Raw genomic sequence first — 16,851 nt, 5'->3', positions numbered from 1 at the left:
TTACTTCTTAGAGTTCCCTATGGGATATTCTAGTTAATTTGGAGCATTCTGTTAATTTGTTGTAGTCACCAAATATAATGCAATTCTTACAGTTAATGTTTGTTATTTCATTACTTGATAACAAATTGTATTTGCTCTCTTATTGCCCCAGAATAAAAGTATACAATTGATTACTTATAATCAATCTGTTGGAAAATTGGCTACAGGAAAACAATTACTAAGTCGTTATAGAAACCGCACTGGTTAATGTACTTTATATCCTTTGTACCAAGCACTCCTTCCATTTTGCTTTTCTTCCTCACCAGCAGAGCCCCACTATGACTGGTTTATCTACTCTTCCCCTGTGAAGGCAGAGCAACCTGGGCAAGACTGACCTTACCCCCAGGCTCATGGGAAATAGAAACCAATCACCATCCCCTTGGCCAAAGATTGGTTCAATTGTTCAGGAGTAAGCTAGTCAAGCCTGGATGGACTCTTCGGCTAGACTGTTCTAATCAATCCAGAGGAACTCTTACCCTCCCTCCTCTCCTTCTCTGTTTCACTTTTTGGTCTCATGCAAGGCAAGAACAAAAAAGCACGCTGCCTGGCACTCCTCTCATGGACGGAAGCCAGTCTGAGGACAAAAGTGACATGTAAGACAGACCCTGAGCCTACCTGCCTGGCTTCCCCTACCTTCTGTTCTTGTTACAAGGTGTGAAATGCTCACGGTTACAGCCACATGTATTTGGAGTTTTTGCAGCTTAAACTGGAAACATCCCCAGCTAAACTATCCCATCGTGGGGAACCAGATACTCCAGCACATGCAACACTTCCAGGCTTTAGAAGCCATAGACACTAATTTTAACTCACCAAGGAGATGTGATCCATATTTTCACCTTCATTTTTTCCTCTCTACATTCAATGAATCTCCAATTCTATTTCTTTAGTGTTTTTCAACTATATCATCTCTGTTGTCAACTATATCATCTCACTTGATTCTTCAACCACCTCCAAACACTGGTCTATTTCTCTGTTCCCATTCAGAGAAGAAATTCTCAGAACAAGTTGTCTGAATGCTTGTTTCCTCCTCAAATAACTAATTTTTTCTCATCCACCCTTTCTGACAGTTTCCAATGTCACTGCCTCCCTAAGATAGCTTTCATCCAGACCACTGATGGCCTCTGCTTTGTTAAGTCCAATGATCATGTGTGTCCTCATCATACCTGACCTCTTCCTTTCTTCTTGAAACCCTTCCCTGATACCACACGCTTCTGCTTCTGGTTTCCCCCTTAACTCATTGGCTGTTCATGTGTAGTTTCCTGACTGGACTCTTCTGCTCAACCACAAAGTGATGGAACGCTCACTGCTCCAACCTGGGCCCTCGTCTCTTTTCCATCCAAACTCCTATGTCTGTAACCATCATGTGTATGCTTATCGTTTCTACTTTCATGGTGCTGGCTCATTCTCTCCTCCAAGCTCAAGGCTTTTATATGCAAATGCATGCCTGAGATGTCAACTAGATGGCTCAGAACATCTATAATTCAAAATGGTCAAATGAAACCATAATTTGCTTCCCCTAATCTGCTCCTCCTAAAGTCTTTCCCCTTTCGGAAAATGACACCAGCATCACACTATTCGTTAAAGACAAATATTAGGAAGCATCTTTGATTTACTTCACAATCGATATCTTGCTGGTACCAGCATCATAATGCATCCTCAATTCAATTACCTTTTACTGCCTTCCCCGCCCTGTCCGTGGTCTCCCCGCTGGATGACCTCATGCAACCTTTTCACTAATTTCCCCTCAGCTCTTCTTTCCACCAGTTGATTCAGAGTCCATGGAGAAGGTAGAGTAACATTTTAAAAACATAAATCAGGTCATTTTAATCCCTGCTTTTTTTTTTTGACAGGTAGAGTGGACAGTGAGAGAGAGAGACAAGAGAGAAAGGTCTTCCTTTTCCATTGGTTCACCCCCCACAATGGCCGCTGCTGCCGGCGCACCACGCTGATCTGAAGCCAGGAGCCAGGTGCTTCTCCTGGTGCTTCTCCCATGCGGGTGCAGGGCCCAAGGACCTGGGCCATCCTCCACTGCACTCCCGGGCCACAGCAGAGAGCTGGACTGGAAGAGGAGCAACCGGGACAGGATCTGGCGCCCCAACCAGGACTAGAACCCGGTGTGCCAGCACCACAGGTGGAGGATTAGCCTGTTGAGCTGTGGCGCCGGCCAATCCCTGCTTAAAACTCACCAATGACTTCCCAATACTCGTGGAATAATAATAATATTCCTTGCTGTGGCCCAAAAGACTGTACAAGGCTGATTCGGCCTGCGTTTCCGCCGTGTTCTTCTCTCCTCACGCATCACATTCCTGATAGCCTGGCTGTGTTCACTGTAGTGCTCTGGGAGCAGTGGCCGCATTCCCACCACCAGCCCCTTGCACACAGCATGCTCCTTCTGTACGCACCTCACCTTCATACGTCTGCAGCTGCACATCAGCCAGGTCTCAGCTGAAATGTCATCTTTTCACAGGACTGTTTCCTGATCCCTCAATGTCCCCCCACTCCTCGTACACACAGCCTTATTTTCAGCCTAGTGCTCATCTCTACCTGAAACAGATTTGTCTGTTTAATTGTACATGGTCTGTCTTCCCTTCTCTGAAGGGAAAACAGAGACCTTGGTTCATTCAGCACCTGGAAGAGTATAAAGCTTCAATAGTCACTCAATAAATACAAAATAATGAGGGGCAGGCATTGTGGTGCCACAGGTTAAGCTGCTGCTTGGGACACCCACGGCCCATATCAGAGTGCCTGGGATCCCCCTTCAGATACAGCTTCCTATTAATGCAACTGGTAGGTGGCAGATGATGGTTCAAGAACCTCTGTCCCTGCCAATCTTGTGGAAGAACTAGATGGCTGTTATAGGCATTTGTGGAGTAGACCAGCAGATGGAAGATTTTTCTATTTCTCTCTCTCTCTCTCTCTCTCCTTCTCTCCCTCTCTCCCATTCTGCTTTTAAAATAAATAAAAACAAAATATAAACTTCATATTTAAAAAATACAATTATAGTTCATACCTGTATCATTTTCCCCCTTGATTTATCCAGTAGTAGCCTCTCCCATTCTCCCAGCACATCCCCAATATCAACTGCATCAAGTGATGTTTGTCCGAGATCCTCCATGAATTTTCTCCTCTATACCCTCTAGCTTTCTCCACTTTCTCACATTTGTCACATACCACAGCCACACAGAACCATTTCCATTCACAGACCGTGCCTCACACCCGTGGCCTCCTTACCATATGATCTTCTTCTTCTCCATGTGTCAAACCTCACTCACCCTTCAAAATCATGTTCTCACATTTCCTCCTCATGAAGCTAGGCGTCAGGAACTCTACTATTTCTAGTAATGATGCCATGATTGTTTTTCTTAGACTATGGAAAATCACTTGTTTACATTCTTGTCTCCCTTCCTAGACTGGTACCCATGTAGGCAGTCAACGAATGCTTGCCGAATTGAACAGAATCAAATCTGCCCTGTGCCATATCAAAAATACACATTTACTGCCCCTAATAAGAAGAGGAAAAAAGAATTTCAGTTAAAATAACATCTGGCCCATATCATGAAAATAATACTAGCAAAATTCAATGTGTGCTAACCATGCTATGAATTTTACATGCCTTCTCTCTCTTAAAAGTGGTATTGGGAAACAGAGCCCCAGAAAGTACTAGTTTGGAAGTCCAACGCCATCTTTCCAGAGAGCTTGGGCTTGCTTCATCTCCTCTTGAAGTTATTAGCAAGGAAAGTGCCAATCACCACATAAAGGATGTTGTTCAGTGGCACCTGCCTCACTTGCAAGAACCACACGATTCATCCATCCAGCTGCCGTCCAGACTCTGGCCTGCAGAGACAAGAGCTGCTAGGGAAGCAATGGAAGAACGAGCCCTCGCAAGCCTGAACTGCAGCCAGTCTCAGTTCTTTTCTCCTCCCAGCTCTCTGTTCTCCTACCTCAGCTGCTGTGAGGAGATTTTCTGGTCCTCTCAACCAACAGATTCAATCAGAAGTCATCATTAGCCCTAACTGGTCAATTTCCTCCAGGAACGGACGAATACCGAGGTGACACTGCCTACCTTGGGCATGCAGACCACCAGGTGCCCGGTGGTCTGGGATCTCTTGGCAGAGCTGCTGTCAGGTCTGACTTCTGCAGGAAGGACAAGCTGAAATGGCTAAAAATAAGCAGGCAGTATCAGAAGAGTGGGGACACGTCAAAGAGCGGATTACTGCAAAAGATGGTCTCATTACCAATTCAAGCTCAGTATTCAATTAAGACATGCACTTAGACTTATTAGTAAAAAAACTGCATGTGAGCCCTGCCTGATATGCATGAACTATTTTACCTATGTTAATGAATAATCTAAAAAACGGTCATTAATCACAAATAGCAGATCACTCGTGGGACTGTTTATGGCTTCTTATCATAAAACATCAACAAATTTCCATTTTTAAGGCTTAATGTTCATTCATATAAATGCTCAGAATCAGAAAAACATATTGTTTCAAAAACTGTAAAATTATATTTGCTATGAATGAAACACTGATAGAATAGGTATGCAATTTAATCTCATACATAAGCTGTTACACATATAAAGGTGCTTCAAAAAGCTGACGGCAATGGAATTAAAAAGATATGGTTATCTTGGTGCAAAAAAATTTGAAATTTGTGCACACAAGGGGTCTTCAAAGAGCTCATGGGCTTGTACATTATGAAAAATATGGATTTCAGGGCCAGTGCTGTGGCATAGCGGGTAAAGCCACCACTGCAGTGCTGGCATCCCATATGGGTGCCAGTTCAAGTTCCAGCTAGTCCACTTCCTATCCAACTCTGCCTGGGAAAGCAGTAGAAGATGGCCCAAGTCCTTGGGCCCCTGCACCCTCAGGGGAGACCCAGAAGAAGCTCCTGGCTCCTAGCTTCTGATTGGCACAGCTCTGGCCATTGCAGCCATCTGAGGAGTGAACTAGTGCTGGAAGACCTCTCTTTCTCTCTCTCTCTTTCCCTCTCTCTCTCTCTCTCTACCTCTCTGTAACTCTGTAACACTGTCTTTCAAATAGATAAATAAACCTTAAAAAAAGAAAAATATGATTTCAAAACTTTTTGCATCCAAAGAAGCATCTTTTAATTCCATTTTTTTTCCTGCAAACTTTTTGAAGTACCCTTGTGTGATCACTGTGCTATCAGCTTGGTAGAATGGTGCAGTACAATAAACACAGGCTCCGCCTGCAGCACCGACACCCTGGGTTCTAGTCCCGGTTGGGGTGCCGGATTCTGTCCTGGTTGCTCCTCTTCCAGTCCAGCTCTCTGCTGTGGCCCGGGAAGGCAGTGGAGGATGGCCCAAGTGCTTGGGCCCTGCACCCACATGGGAGACCAGGAGGAGGCACCTGGCTCCTGGCTTCAGATCGGCACAGCGCGCCTGCCATAGCGGCCATTTGGGGGGGTGAACCAACAGAAATGGAAGACCTTTCTCTCTGTCCATCTCTCTCTCTCTCTCTGTCTAACTCTGCCTGTCAAAAATAATAAAAAAATAAAATAAACAAACACAGGATTACAAACAAACTCCCTGTCTCAAGCTACACAAGGCCAGCAGCCATTTCTATTTTACACCATTCCCATGGTCTAAAATCAAGTGCTTAAAACAGCATTCAGATCAGGTTTCTTCTCTTTCTCTATTGGAATCACATTTAAAAATTAGGGCAACACAGCTCAGTTCAAATCTTAGCTTTGGAAACTGATAGTTGACGGGGTCAGACGTACCTTCCCTTTGACCATCACTCGCACATAAGTTGGCTGCACATCAACGTCAATTAATGAGGTATCCATGTATCTTTAAAATGAAACATATTAAATCCTGTAATCTTCAAAGCCATTTATTTTAAACAAGTGCAAACACAAATTCACACTTACAGGAACATTTTAAACACAGCTTAATTTTTCCATGCTAAACAGGTCTTAAAAACCTCGTCTTAAATTAATCCCCAGACTAAAGGAAATTCAACACATCAGCAACTTCAGTTTCAGACCCGCAAGTACACTTGGCATTGATTGCCCCAAACCAAAAATATCTGAGGTCTGAAGCACCAGAGGTTTCCAAAAAATAGCTTGCTATGTTTTTTCATGAGTATTTTATTTTAAGCCCCTAGAAGTCGAATAGCCAGGAATGCTGAATCCAGCACACTTGGGGCCTGAGACCACAGCTCCTGCTTCCTGGGAGGCTGTTCTGCAGCTGCCCAGATAGCATCTCTCCTGGAAAAGGAGCCTGCCTCTCCCTTCCGAGCAAAGCCTGCTGACCAAGCAAAGCCTTCCATGGACGCCTGTGCCCCCACGATCAAGTGACAGCTTTTGTCCTTGACGTGTGAGCAAATGGAAGATGTAGGCTCCCCAGCACTCACTAAAAAATGAATAAATATATACATATAAATATACATGATCAGGTTGAGTCAAACGGTTACAGAATACTGAGTGCGCTCATTGGGAAATGCAGTGATGAGTCACTACTTGCAAACACGAGGGCAGGGAAGCTAACACACTGGCTGCAGGCGCAGGCTCCGGAGCTGCACACACTTGTGAGGAGCTGAGTCCACCCCTTCTCGCTCTAACACCCTGCCCTGCATGCCTCAACTTCCTAAACCTTTGCTTTCTCATCTGTAAAATGGGAATACTGGTAGTGCCTGCTTCGTGAGATTGCTATGGAGGACAGTTCATAGTACATGATGATACAGTGTTAATAAACTATTATGTTATTTCATGAAGTGTATATAACAGTGAAAGTAGAGATACCACTTCCCACAACTTCACATGTAACATCTACCTGGCTATCTGCTCTTCACCAGACTTCAGCCCCTAACACACTCATCTGTGCCGACCTGGCAAGCCCTTCCTCGGCCGGACGGCGTTTCCTGCCAGCTCTTTGTTGAACAAGCTCCTTCTCATCCTTCGAGTTGCTCAGATCGCCGACTTGCCCTGAACCTCGCCCCACTGCACACTGCACACCATTCTTCTCCATCCTGCACACTGCCTGTTTCCTCTACAGCTCCCTTTTCCAGTGGAATTAGTCATTAAGATGCCTGCCTAATGTCTGCCTCCAACAGCTGTCGCTGGGACAACGCTGCAGGAGAGCAGAGACTGAACTGAGAATACCCCAGCGATCGTCTCCCCATGCCTGGCACAGGATAGGCATCCTGTAGGCACCCGTTGGATAAAGCCGGGAAGTATGCATGAACTAATGAGCTTAATCTTCATGTATACTCCTGGGTGCAAATACAGTCAACAAGGAATTTCAGTGCAGTTCACTGAGGCAGAATCGTGGCAATGGAAGGGTTTTATGACAGAGTCGGGGGAAACATAACCACCACTAACGTTCACATGCACGGGATGAGCAAAGTTTCCATTTGAGGAAACAGGCAATGGAGCTAAAAGAGAAAGGATTGCACATTCATTGAACTCCGGAAATAAGGCCTGGAAATGGAAAGGACTTAAAAAGATGGAACAGTGGGTGTTTAATTGAAAAGCAACAGAAATAGCCTACTGGGGAGCTTCAGGGACAGAAGACATCAGGTCGGCTGGAGAAGAGCTACAGATTGTTTGAAGGAAGGTGATCAGGCAAGCAGACAGGCAGAGAGCTGCCGTGAGGCACAGGAGAGACAGCTCACTGGGGAGCAGGGACCAGGCTAAGAACTAGACTCCCCAGAGCCAAAACCGGGCAGCGAATGGCTAAGAACTACGTGGTATATCCATACTACGGAATAAGGTTCAGCCACGGAAAGGAATTCCTACATGTGACAGAACGAGGGAGGAGTTTTACGGACACGCTAAGGGAGAGAAGCTAGACAGAAGGGCAGCGGATACTTACAGGTACTATCCGGAATAGGCAAACAGGTACAGACGCACGGCAGGTTAGGCTAGCCTGCCTCAGGGAGGGAGAAACAAGCAGCGATAATGGGGATACAACACTGTGCATTTATTAAACACCACTGGGTTACACACCACAAAATGGTTGAAAGGGTGCGTTTTAAAGTTACGTGTTATTTTATTACAATTCAGAGAGCAAATGTGGATGAAGGCCTGGGGGCTTATCCCCTGGCTTCTCCATTTCCTGTTTGCTCTGACGAGAGGTACCCTGTGAATGCACTCCCTGGTGGGTAAACCCAGGATGACAATCCTGCCTACTTCCCTGCATTACTGAGCAATGAACTAGAGAATGTAAAATCCAGGACCAGAGAGAGGTCTTTATTATAACTCAGGCATACCAGAGCCCGCTGACTCCATTCATCAACATTCATCCATTCAATCATTCATGCCTGGAATCACTGGGTTCCTAACAGGTGCCAGGCACTGTTTCAGGTCCTAGAGACACAGGGAGGGAAGAACACACTAAGTAAAGCTCATGCCTGGACCATTCATGTTAAGAGCAATCAACGAAGGCTTTGCTGGCAGGCATGCTGTGGTGTTAGGCTCCACAGCAGGACACAGAGGCTTCCCTGAGAGAGGCTGAGGGCCACGAGGAGTGCATCCATGAGGATACGGAGGGCCACAGCGACACAGGCAGAGAGGGCAGCACGCGTGAGAGGACCCTGGGATTGGCAGCTGGAGGTCAGGACAGGGAGCCAGGAATGAGGCAGAGTGAGCTGAGTGGCTTCCAGTGACTTCCCAAGGAAGGGGAGAAGGTGACACAGGCTGGGGGTGGGAGTGCCGACGCTGCAGAGAGGAGGGTGGGGCGGGAGGGGCCAGCTTTACTGTGATGTGGTGCTGAGGGGTGAGCACCTGCCCCTGGCATGGAGTTGGGGGAGACAGGAGTCATGTTCTAGGAGGGAGGCAGGGGAAGCAAGGGGCTGCTGGAGGCGCCCCGGCTGACTACCAGAGCTCGCTGTGTTATCAAAGCCTTCTGGAAGATACTATGAGGAAAATCAAAGTGACGCGTCAGGAAGACGAGCAGAGGGGGTTCCAGCAGCGTCAGCATCAGAAAATGGAAAGCCCTGAGGATTACTTAAACAGCCTTAGAAATTCCAGAGTCCACAGCCGTGGGATTGTGGGCTTCTTCCCTTCATCCTGATGCGTTGACAATTAAAAATCCTCTGTCTTAAAATTAGCCTTCCTCTAACTCGTGTCAAATCAAGCCCCCCTTCAAAAGGTTCCAGAACTTGGAAGATGGCTGCTGAGGATGAAAACGGCCAGATATGTAAGTTAAGTAAATGCATAATAAAAAGTCTTTACCTATAGACAGCGAGGTCCAGGATGATCAGGTGATGGTTTTCGTCATCTTTCAAAGAGAAATCAAGTCTAAGAGTGATACATTGGGGGAGGGGGGAGACAGTATCTTTAGAATACTGTATAGGTTACCCAGTCACAGAACCCAAAGTTAATTTGAAAATAATCATATAATCATCTTCAATGACAAGCTTATTTCGGTAGTTAGATAATAAAATGCCTATGTTAGTTTTAAGATTTGAACAACCACCTGCTCTTTATCAGTGAATTATTTATGTTTACATTGTTTAAACATAAGACTCTGAAGATACAGAGAACTGACTTTGGTGCGGAGGTAGAGACATCTGGTGGCTAAAGCTTTCTGCTCCACTTTGCCAGGAGCAAACTCAAACACTGTCATCGTTTATGGAGAGCTAAGTGCTGCATTTGCTTGCTCTTTTCCATACTTTCACACTGCTTACGTTGTAAGGAGTTCTGTCTTCCTTTTTTCCTTGTTGTCTTCCTTTTCTTTTCTTGGTGGACCTTTCTAGTGTGCTGGATGGAAAGGCTGAGCCATGCCAAGGATCTACTATGTATTTACAAGTGAACAGAGGTTCAGAGAGGTTGGCAATGCTGTGCGAAAGAACCTATAAGCCTGGACGAGTGGATTTTAAAGCTCACCCTGAAGCTGGGTCCTAGGTATAATTTCCATACTGTCAACATACTATTCAGAATTACTTGGTCAATTTTGACTATGGCATGCATGATGTTATTCAATTACATGTGTGTGTGTGTGTCCCAACAATATTAAACAACACGAGCTAACTTATTTGGAAAACGCAGAGTTGGCTACAGAGCTGGTGGTCAGCGGTAGGTCCTATCGCAGCACACACTCTCCCACCGCTCCCAACAACCCAGTCATGAGGGCCACCTTCAGCGTCTCCAATGGCCCAAGCCTTCTTTCCTCCATCTCAGAGCCTTGTCGGGCCTTCTTCTTTGCCTGTTCTCCAATTCCCCAGCCAGACAACTTGAACTCTCCCTGCATGTATCCCATGGAAGGAAATTTTGAGAGGCTTCAGAGAAAGTGAGTCATTCCCCAGCCCCTGCTCCTCCTGGTTTTAACTAGGCATGTGGCCATGGAGCATAAAATAAAGTATCTCCCAGGCTCCCTTGCACCTAGGTGAAGTTGTGCGATTTAGTTCTATGAGGGAAATTCTCTTATGGCAGGATCCAGAAATTGTGCTTAAGAGAGAGTGGTTGTCCTTTCCTCCTTTCTTCTTGATGCAGTTGAGAACAACAGGTTGCAGGAGGCCAACACAGGAACCATGCAGACCACTTAACAAGCTGCTGCCCTTGTCAGGCAACAGCTGGTGTTGGCTTGTACCAAAAGTGGTGGTGACGGAGCTGATGGGAAGCAGCTGGATTCTGGTAATTCTGAATGAGGAGCTCATTGGGTTGACTGATGAAATGAGAGAATAAAGGATAAAAAGAAAGGTTCTGGTCTTCACTACCAGGAAAATGCTTGCCCCTGAGATGGAGAACATTCCGGTGAGGAGTTGTCATGGGGATGGCGGCCAGGAGTCCTGTTTTAGGCCTGGGCTTGTGTTAATTGTTTCATATCAGCACCGTGATATTAAACAGCTAGCTGAGTGGCCAAGTGCAGGATAACTATGGAAGCCAAGCCCTCGAGAGGAAGAGGGTCTGGGGACAGGGAGCAGCAGAGACAGACCTCCGACAGGACGTTCACCCAAGGTAGCAGCACAGGAGGGGGTATGTGGACTGCTCCAGTTAGCAAGGAAGAGGGTACTTCTGGCTGCTTCTGGTTTTTTTTTTTTTTTTTTTCAAATAAGAGAAAAGGTGGAGACTACAGAAGTGTAAGATTGTGCTTGCAGCAAGGAGAGAAGGAAGGGTGTGAGAGCAGCAGAGTACACTGCCCAAGAGAACACCAGGAGTTTGCTCGAGTCCACTCGGGACCTGAAGGTGCAAGTTCACGGATGACCAGCGAGCAGAGGCAAAGGCTTCCTCCAGCCACACAGGAAGGCAAGCTCAGGAGCCAGCGATGTGCTAGATGTAAACAGGGTTGGGGTGTCACGAGGTGAAGATGAGGGAAGGAGGGAAGGAAAAGAGAGTTCTAGATGTTTGCCAAGGACTGACTTCTGTGGGGAAGTGGGAAAGCAAAGCAGGTGCGAGGAGCTGGGAACATGAGGGTTGGGGATGGGAAGCAAAACAGCAGAGTGAACTGATGGTCTCAGTGAAGGCACACGACTGCTGCAGTGTGGGGAGCTCCACAGGACACAGGGACACAGGACAAAGTGCTCGGTGAGACACTTGAGATGAAGATTCTGGGAGTGGCAGATACTGATGGTGGCCAGACTGGGAATGCAAATGCAATCACGTAGCTGAGCTGAGATAGAGAAAATGATGGTCAAGAAACTGGGAGACCAGGACTTTCAGTGGATGGTGTATGTTGGTGATGAAGTCAGAAGACCGAGCATGGCAGAGAGGTGGCGAGAAAGACACTGACGTTGGGGCTAAGACCTTCAGTGAACTGAGAGGGCAGAGGGTTGAGGGTTAAGTAGAGAAGGCAGTAAGGAGATCGGGGTGGGAGGACATCCAGATGACCTGTGTTTCAGCAGAGCTGGAAATTTAAGGGGTAGAGGAGAAAGATGGCCTGAAAGTAGCTCTCCTCATGGTCTACGCATGGTGAGCAGCAGTAGCAGTGGAATCCTCAGCTCCAGATAACGAAAGAAGACAAAGGGTGTTGAGAGAAAAGGCTGAGGTTTCAGGTTTGGTTGACAAAGCATAAGCTCCAGGGGCACGGTGGCAGGGGTAGGGGATCAGGGAGAGGACAGAGAGTGAGTTGGATTCAAGTCATATGGGAATGAGACTCTGAAGGAGGATAATGACCAGGGAGGGGAAGTTAGAGAGCCCAAGGCATTGTGGGACTAGGTGGGCATGGGGGAGGGGTGGACAATGAGATTGCCATGGACTCTCCCTAAGTGAACTGGCTCTAGGGGAAGGTAGGTAAGATGGTCAGTGTCTAGGGGAAGGTAGGTAAGATGGTCAGTGTCTAGGGGAAGGTAGGTAAGATGGTCAGTGTGGTAGTCTTACCAGGGACACTTGCAGGGTCTCCCTTGAGAGCCATCATAGGCTGAAGAGAGATGATTTCACCACTGCATTTTTAAGCTCCACCAGAGTAGAAACCTATCCTATTCAGTGCTGTATCCCCACTGCTTCACCTATGTCTTACGCTGCCTTCCTGTCTGCAGTTTAAAGGTTTGTGGAGGAGTTGGAGATTGTCTGCCTACTGGATGAAGAGTGTGTGTAGGGGAGAGGGGAGATTATAAACCTGATCATGGAAATCACTAACACACCACCTGTTAGCTATATGACCATGGACAAGTCACTTCACCTCTCCCAGGCTCAAGTTTGGGGCTTGGCAAAAAAAAAAACAAAAATATATTGCCTACTGCCTGTGACTGCTGAGAAGACAAGTGATACCTGGGAAAGACTTGAGACAGTGACTGTCATGGTAATGGGTTAGCAAATACAAAAATAAACTAAATAGGTTTTGAGTCATAAAATGAAGTCAAGACAGCCCATAGTCTTTTCGGTCTGTATCATGGCTACAAAAGACCTTTTTGGCATGCTTCCTAGTTTTAATTTTTCAGACAGACAGGGTAGATCAGGTATTATTAGATTTGAGAATTTCCAGTTTGAATACTTTTCCTCTCATTAACTTTACTCTTGTGTTTATATCAGCTTCTTCCCCAGGTCTCAAATGCTTTGTAGATGTGTCCCAGAGTATAACATAGGTGTGCAGGAGATGTATCAGAATTCTCAGCCAACTTCTTCATGGAAGAGTTTGAAAGATTTATACATGTAACACTAACACAGTGGCAATTTTTAGGCATAAATTTGTATATGGTCCAACGCTCTGCGGGATGCACAGGGAACTAAGATTTCCATATGCCTAAACTGTCCTCTGGATGTCAGTGAGATTATATACGTGAAAAGATGATAGATGCTTTGCTTTTCAATATGCACAAATGACATTATTTAGACCCAGCAAACTTGCTGAAAGTGGTCAGGCATAATCTTTGCAGAGTAGACCCATTTTCTGAAATCATTATAAAGCCCACTACCACCAAGGCTGCTTCCAGGTCTCCACCTGGCCTACGTACTTTGGCTCATTTACGTTCAAGGCCTTCCCATCTTCAGTGATCAGAGTCCTGGGTGGCTTCACGGTCTTCTTTTTTTCACTAAAAATCGGGGGTGGGTGGGAACCAGGGGCAATGGTGCAGGGTGTGGCAGGAAAGACAAAGGGGAGAAAAGATAAAATCAGTTTAAGAAAAATTAGGCAGACATATGTAAATATATCCACAATTCACTGTTATGAAACTCATTCCTTTAGTCCTGTGCTTGAAACTCAAAGTCAAGCCAGTTTTTTTTTAAAAATATGGTTGTATCTATGTCTGCAAAGTAAAAATGTGACCAAGACAATTTGCCAGATAATTTAAATGGGGGAGGAAAACTCCTTTTCATGAAATATCCATGAATATTTAAATGAATCTATTTTATGCATGATTTACCCAGATAACTGTCAATTCTCCATTTGTGTGTAGAGCTTCTGCTTTAGTTAAAATTACAATTTTTTAAAATAGAAGTGGAATCTATTCTACAGAAATAAAAATTCTGGTTCATAAGGATCTATATAAAAGGCAACTTCTCACAGCATTCTCTGTCGTGGCAAAATCCTGGAACTACTGGGAGTGTCCATTGGATCAACTGTGGTACATTCATGCTGTGAAATACTTTGCAGCTATTAAAAACGTGTTTTCTCTTTACCTATTGATTAGTTGATGATGTATTTAGCGAGAAGAATGTATGAAATATAAGCTCTTGTTTTAAATAAAAGACTCCAGGCCCTGTGTTTGCTGGGATGATTTATGACCGCAGAGTGGAGGAAGATGTGGTGGGATCCACATGAGCCTGTTGACTCTCATCACACTGAGGGCAGGATAGGATGTAAAGAAAGGGAGCCAGGAGGAAAAGCCTCCAGGAAGCCAGTGAAATGCAAGTGTGGTGTGTAAGTTCCATTTAAAACGTTACTGAAAATACATGCAACTTAAATAGCCCTATGTAGACAAGAACTAGAAGACCAGATGGACAAGTGTATTTAGATTGTGGAACTGCAGGCAATCCTTTGCTTTGGATTTCTCTCATTCTTGTAATGTAGATTTTGTGTCAGTTAACCTTATGTTTTAAAAGAAGCACTCACATTTGCTCTGCACCTTGAACTGGGCCCCAAGACCCAATTAAGTTAATATTTTGATGACCCAGGACTATTAAGGGGCATCCAGAAGTACCTGGTTTCACTCAACTTTCAATGCAGACAAGGACAATGTATGATGACAGACTTGCTCTTGTCATTGCTTTCTTCCAGTTAATGTAAATAATTATACAATCAAAAAGCCAAATACCTCAGAAACCCACTGGATCAGGCAGACGATAGCACACTGAACAGTGTAATTTACACCTATGTCCAACTCAACCTTATTTTTTTTTTTAGGTGTCAGAGAGAAAACATATTTCTCCTTATTTCACGCTCAATACAATATAAAATACTCATACACACATATACATACACAAATATATGTGTGTATATGTAAGGATGGATATGCTAATATATGTTAAAAATATAGTATATCGCCTGTGGATGTGGGATTTCTGTTTCAAAGTGCACTTGAGTCTGCAAAGCACTACATCTCTTGGCTCATCTGCTTTTCTTAACAATACAGCTGGGTAGGTAAGGCAGGCATGACGATCCCTGCTAAACAGATGAGGAGGAGTCAGGTGCTTGCCAACATCAGACAGTAAATGACAGTCAAGACACAAATGCGCACTTTCTGATGTTAGTAAAGTGCTCTTGGCAAAGCACTGAGTGGCCCTCAGCTTACAGATCGCCTTATTTTACAAACACATCTTTCAGATAACACTTGGTTCTCCATTGTTTCACCTCCCTGTCGTGCTAGAGAATGTGGAAAATTGTAGGAAAGCAGCAGAGATTCTTATTAGTCTTTCTCCTCTTTTGGTTTCTGGCTTTTAGTTGATAATCATAGAGAGAGAGACTGTGTTTCCTCCATGTCACTGCCAGCAGACTGCCGCATTTTGGAGTTAATTGATTATATTATCAAACTCATGAATTACAAGGGTTCCATAAGTGATATACCCCAGACTTAAGCACCAACATGCAATAGAATGGCATAGACTCTATCTTTGAAAAAAGCTACTCTGAAAATAACTTAAGCTTCTAGCTTTGAAGAAATCATCAAATTATATCAAAATAGTTGAAAAACGAAAGTATATTGTTAAATTTCCAACAGAGTTGGAACAAAATGCCTAATGAAACTGACTTCTAATTCTTAATTTTGCAAATTAATAGAAAAGACTTAAAGGAGCTCATTCAACCCAAAAGTGACTTTGTCTTTGTTCCATGATAACTACTATTTCTAACCTAGGTCATACTATCACTAGATATATTTGCAGTGGTTAAAAAGCTAAAGACATACAAACAAACAAAACCCTACCTAAAATGTCACATTTTATGATGGCCTAAAGAAGGAACCTTGATATTAATTAATGCTAGTCAATACACTTCAACAAAAAGTTCTACTTATGGAAAAGCAAAAACCATGTGATAGCTAACAAAAGTTTAATGTAGATAACAGATAAAATAATGTGCAATCATGAAAATATGGTCCATTACAGTCTTACCTCACCCTCCCTGATTGACAGGAAAAGATGGAATACCTTAATTTTTCTCGGTCTTTCCGTTGTTTCTCCACATGTCTAAGAGTTTCCAATCTAGACTCAGGAGTAAACAAACAGGGTTTATTCCAGAATTCCAGATCATCTTCATCATCATGTAGTTTCTTTTTGTTATGCTCCTCTTCTTGTGTCTCTGGTGTTTGGAAGTGGTCTTTGTTCTCTAAAGATGATCTAGGAAAAGAGACACAGAGCATGGATGACCAATAATAACTCTATGAGTTTCATCCCTAATTCTTCCCCTGAAAAATATCCCTTTGTTTATGTCATCTTTCACTTTAAAATAAAAAAGTCTCTGAGAAAAAAAAACAACAACAACACACAAAGTCTATGTGAGTCAAGATGGAGAAAAGTATGGCCACAAGTCTAGGGAGGCACCTTGTCCTCTGTCATCAGGGAGGTTTGCAGGCCTGGCGGGGTGGGGGGTGGGGTTTATAAAAAGCATAGTTCCTTCACTAAATCTGCGGCAAGGCCTAGGAATTTGCACTTTACAATATTTTGTGGGAGGTTCTATTGATCAGACAACAAGGAGACCACCAGGCCTTACCAATCATTGCACCTCCAACCTTGGGCCTGGTAATTCCACCTTCCACTCTGCTCCCAGGGCTTGCTCCACCAGACAAATCTGATCATACTGTTCCCAAGGTTCTTTAATGATTCTCCACCTCTGAAAGTCTCTTGTGGGACACACAAGGCCTCCCATAATGGCCTCCACCTACTTTAGTTTTCACGGATAATTTCTGATTATGCAGTTTATGATGATTATCTATTCTTTCTCTTATTCCTATTTTGTGAACTATGAGGAAATTAAAG

The 16,851-nt window shown here is 44.5% G+C and overlaps 1 protein-coding gene across 1 annotated transcript in view; it reads right to left on the bottom strand.

The window, feature by feature from the left end:
- Nucleotides 1-16,851, bottom strand: part of DNAAF11 (dynein axonemal assembly factor 11) — a 113,461-nt gene that overhangs the window by 33,912 nt on the left and 62,698 nt on the right. Inside the window, exons 6-10 of the mRNA XM_062189450.1 lie at nt 16,024-16,212; nt 13,395-13,472; nt 9,238-9,303; nt 5,782-5,851; nt 4,103-4,198 (exon numbers count right to left, since the gene is read on the bottom strand). Coding sequence (XP_062045434.1) covers nt 4,103-4,198; nt 5,782-5,851; nt 9,238-9,303; nt 13,395-13,472; nt 16,024-16,212 — 499 coding nt within the window. The remainder of the gene's footprint in view (nt 1-4,102; nt 4,199-5,781; nt 5,852-9,237; nt 9,304-13,394; nt 13,473-16,023; nt 16,213-16,851) is intronic.

The sequence above is a fragment of the Lepus europaeus genome, chromosome 4, assembly GCF_033115175.1.
Source record: "Lepus europaeus isolate LE1 chromosome 4, mLepTim1.pri, whole genome shotgun sequence".
Taxonomy (NCBI): domain Eukaryota; kingdom Metazoa; phylum Chordata; class Mammalia; order Lagomorpha; family Leporidae; genus Lepus; species Lepus europaeus.
Note: the sequence above shows the minus strand (reverse complement) of the source record. Positions and strands in the feature narration are given on the sequence as shown.